This window comes from Nelumbo nucifera, chromosome 1, assembly GCF_055504915.1.
Source record: "Nelumbo nucifera cultivar China Antique chromosome 1, China Antique-T2T, whole genome shotgun sequence".
Lineage (NCBI taxonomy): Eukaryota > Viridiplantae > Streptophyta > Magnoliopsida > Proteales > Nelumbonaceae > Nelumbo > Nelumbo nucifera.
Window position 1 is genome coordinate 120181102 of NC_142649.1, and position 3334 is coordinate 120184435.

Below are 3334 nucleotides of genomic sequence, written 5' to 3' on the forward strand. Positions count from 1 at the left end.
TCCCCGCCTTTTAAACAAGTTAAACCCATTCAATCTTTTCACTCTCCTGTCTTTGTATCTCATCGACTGTGTAGCGACTTGTCTTTTTTTATTGCTCTTGAGTCTTGAAACCGGGAGGGTCGGGTTCCCAACCGGCAAAAGTTGGAGGGAAGAGAATTTTAGATACGCTCGAGATCTTTTGTTTTTTCTTCTTTTTTTTTAATTCCTTAATGATAATGATATATATGGGCTTTTCAAACTCGAGAGGCCCACTCGAAAAGGTATTAATAGTAGATGCTGCAGGCTGCAGCAAGCAATGGACAAGCCATAGAGAAATCAGTCAACGCTACGATTGACCACTTTACGTAGTTTTTTTCTTTTTAAAAATAAAATATCCCGACTTGTCTCTCACCTTAAGCCGGTACGATACGTATAAATTTTTATTTTTTTAACATTACAGTAATACCCAAAGCCCAAAGGAGAAATAAAACCCCTCCAGAGTAGAGTCCAGGTTTCCTGTCTCATCTCACTCACTACTCACTTACTCAGTACTCAGTAGCTTATAACAGTAGAAATGTAGTATAGCAGTGTAGACTTAGTGTAGTCGGTTTGTTGTTCTTGTTCAGCTCAGGTCTTCCTGTCTCACTCGGGGTGGTTTGGCTATCAAGTATGGGTCCAGCCGGCTCGGTCTGTGTGCCGTTACACACTTCCACTTCCTAATTCCTGCCCGCCAACGCAACAACAAAAAGAAGATTGAAGGAAAACCAAAATGATATAAAGAAAAAGGACAGGCGTGAACAAAAACCCACCAAAATAACATCCTTTGATTTGAGGACACCCCCCTCTGTTCAGAGAGAGAGAGAGAGATTTGAGAGATACCTCTGGCTATCTGCGTGTGAGATGAGGTACTTCCTCTTCTTCGTTTCTGTATAATGAACAGAGACCTTAACCTCTTCTTCTCTGAAGAAGATGGCTCAACAAAAACAAGAACAGCAACAGCAATCGGACCCTCAATTCCTTCTAGATGCTCTTTATTGCGAGGAGGAGCGTTGGGAGGAAGAAGAGGGAGGTTTAGACGAAGAAGGGAGCGAGAATAGTCGCCAAGTTGCAACTAACCCATCTCTTTGCCCTCTGTTCTTATCGGAACAAGACCTCTTATGGGAAGATGAAGAACTTCTCACTCTTCTTGCCAAAGAACAGCAGACCCACCACCTCAATAATCTCGACACAGCCAATCCTTCCCTTGCGTCGGCTCGTCGGGAGGCCGTGGAGTGGATGCTCAAAGTCAATTCCCACTACTCCTTCTCTACTCTCACCGCTGTTCTCGCCGTTAACTACCTCGACAGGTTTCTCTCTAGCCTTAACATCCAGAGAGACAAGCCGTGGATGACTCAACTCACCGCTGTGGCTTGTCTGTCTCTGGCTGCCAAAGTGGAGGAGATCCAGGCCCCTCTTCTCCTAGACCTGCAAGTACGTTCCTAGCAATTTTCTAATTGGCCTTGTATTTCCTTACTAACCGAAAAGAAATGGGGTTCTTGGTCTTCTTGGTTTAAAATCTGGATTTCCTTTTCTTTGCTCAGGTGGAGGAGACCAAGTATGTGTTCGAGGCCAAAACGATTCAGAGAATGGAACTGCTAGTTCTCTCCACGCTTCACTGGAAGATGAACCCCGTGACCCCACTCTCTTTCATCGACCACATCATAAGAAGGCTGGGATTGAAGAACCATCTGCACTGGGAGTTCCTCAGGCGATGTGAGCGCCTGCTCCTCTCTATCATTGGCGGTAAGCAACTAAGCAAAGCGATTGAAGAGCTATCCACTCCCCCTTTCGCAAAAACAAGATTTCCCATTATATATCATCATCATCATTAATAACAAGAAAAACAATGCCGTACAAATCAAACAATCTACTTCATTCTCATCCAATTCATGTTCTTCTTTACTTGAAAGTCTTTAACCCTTAGATTTCCTTCGCAGACCCGGGGTTTGTTCGGTATCTTCCCTCTATTTTGGCTACTGCTACAATGCTGCACGTTATCAGCGAGGTTGAGCCTTGTAACCCAGTGGAATACCAAAACCAGCTCATGGGTGTCCTGAAAATCAGCAAGGTTGGTATTTCCTTTCATATATATTGAGTGTGGGTTAATCTATATTTCTCTTTCTACTCATACTTTACCTTAGATAAAAGTAACATCGGTTCCTCGCTAATTATCTAGTTTAATCTTGATTATGTTTAAATAGGATACTGTGGATGAGTGCCTTCAACTCATCCAGGAATTGACATGGAGCTGCCATGGTCTCAATTATAGTCGCAAACGCAAGTACCAGTCCATGCCAGGCAGCCCAAACGGCGTTATTGATGTATCCTTCAGCTGTGAGAGCTCCAACGATTCATGTGCAGTCGCATCATCGATTTCGTCTTCTCCGGAGCCTTTGTTCAAGAGGAGCAGAGCCCAGGACCAGCAGATGTGTTTGCCTTCTCTCAGTCATGTTTTCGTGGACGTGCTCAGCAACCCTCGTTAAACCTCTTTTCCTCTCTTTTTTATTATATCCATCCAATTCTCTTCGTTCTTAATCAATCTTATCTGTCTACTCCATGGAGGCATTCACGTTCACCCATGTTGTCTCTTATCTTACATTCTCTTTCCGTAGTATTTAAGTTGTTTAAATGCAAGTTAAATTGCCTTCCATCTATATGCATTTCTGGCTAGTCTGCACTGGAAATGACAAGATCAAAAAAACAAACAAACATCCCTCTCTACTCTATCCCCTCTTGAAAGAGGAAGAGAGATAAGACGCGGGCAGAAAGACCGAAAAGCAGAGATGGCTAGCATTTTGCTGGGAAAAATGGACTGCTGCAGCAATGACAGACTATTTACATCTGAATTATCGCTCCCTTTTCCTCTCAGTATCTCGTCGGTCATTCTTACATGAACATATATACCTTATGTTACTATAGACATACATAAATTGAAGAGTTCTGCATGCATATTCGTTTTATATATGTGTATATCTAATTGGAATTCAATCTCATTAACTTACTTGATATGGAGTTTTACAACCTAGACAGGGGTGTCTGATACAAAGTCCTTGTTACTTTTCTCTCCTTTTCAGTCGAATTGTTGAATCGAGAGAGAGTGAAATAGAAAGGGGGGTGGAAGAATAGAGATGAGATGGTTTTGTTTGCATGTGGAGGATGAAGAACCAGAAGAAAGTTTTTTTTTTTCTTTTTTTTTTTAAGAACAATTTGCATCATTTGCAGAACCAGAATAAAGTTGTCGGCCACTCAAGTTGTGGTTGTGATTTTGGTCTTATTTGAGACTTTCATTTGGGTTTGACCTCGTTCGGAGCGCCAC

At 42.4% G+C, this 3334-nt stretch overlaps 1 protein-coding gene across 1 annotated transcript; it reads left to right on the forward strand.

The window, feature by feature from the left end:
* The first annotated feature begins 750 nt into the window (after window positions 1–750).
* LOC104588130 (cyclin-D3-2) lies at window positions 751–2978 on the forward strand. The gene is made up of 4 exons (XM_010245950.3): window positions 751–1449; window positions 1560–1761; window positions 1956–2086; window positions 2220–2978. Exons 1-4 carry the CDS (start codon window positions 949–951, stop codon window positions 2499–2501), a joined length of 1116 nt encoding a protein of 371 aa, XP_010244252.1. The 5' UTR covers window positions 751–948; the 3' UTR covers window positions 2502–2978.
* Window positions 2979–3334: the final 356 nt, after the last annotated feature.

Excerpts from the sequence above, each read along its gene's own strand:
- LOC104588130 (XM_010245950.3), top strand. The coding sequence starts at position 949 with ATGGCTCAACAAAAACAAGAACAGCAACAGCAATCGGACCCTCAATTC. Across the intron at positions 1,450-1,559 it reads CTCTTCTCCTAGACCTGCAA|GTGGAGGAGACCAAGTATGT; the intron begins GTACGTTCCTAG and ends TTCTTTGCTCAG. Across the intron at positions 1,762-1,955 it reads GCTCCTCTCTATCATTGGCG|ACCCGGGGTTTGTTCGGTAT; the intron begins GTAAGCAACTAA and ends TTTCCTTCGCAG.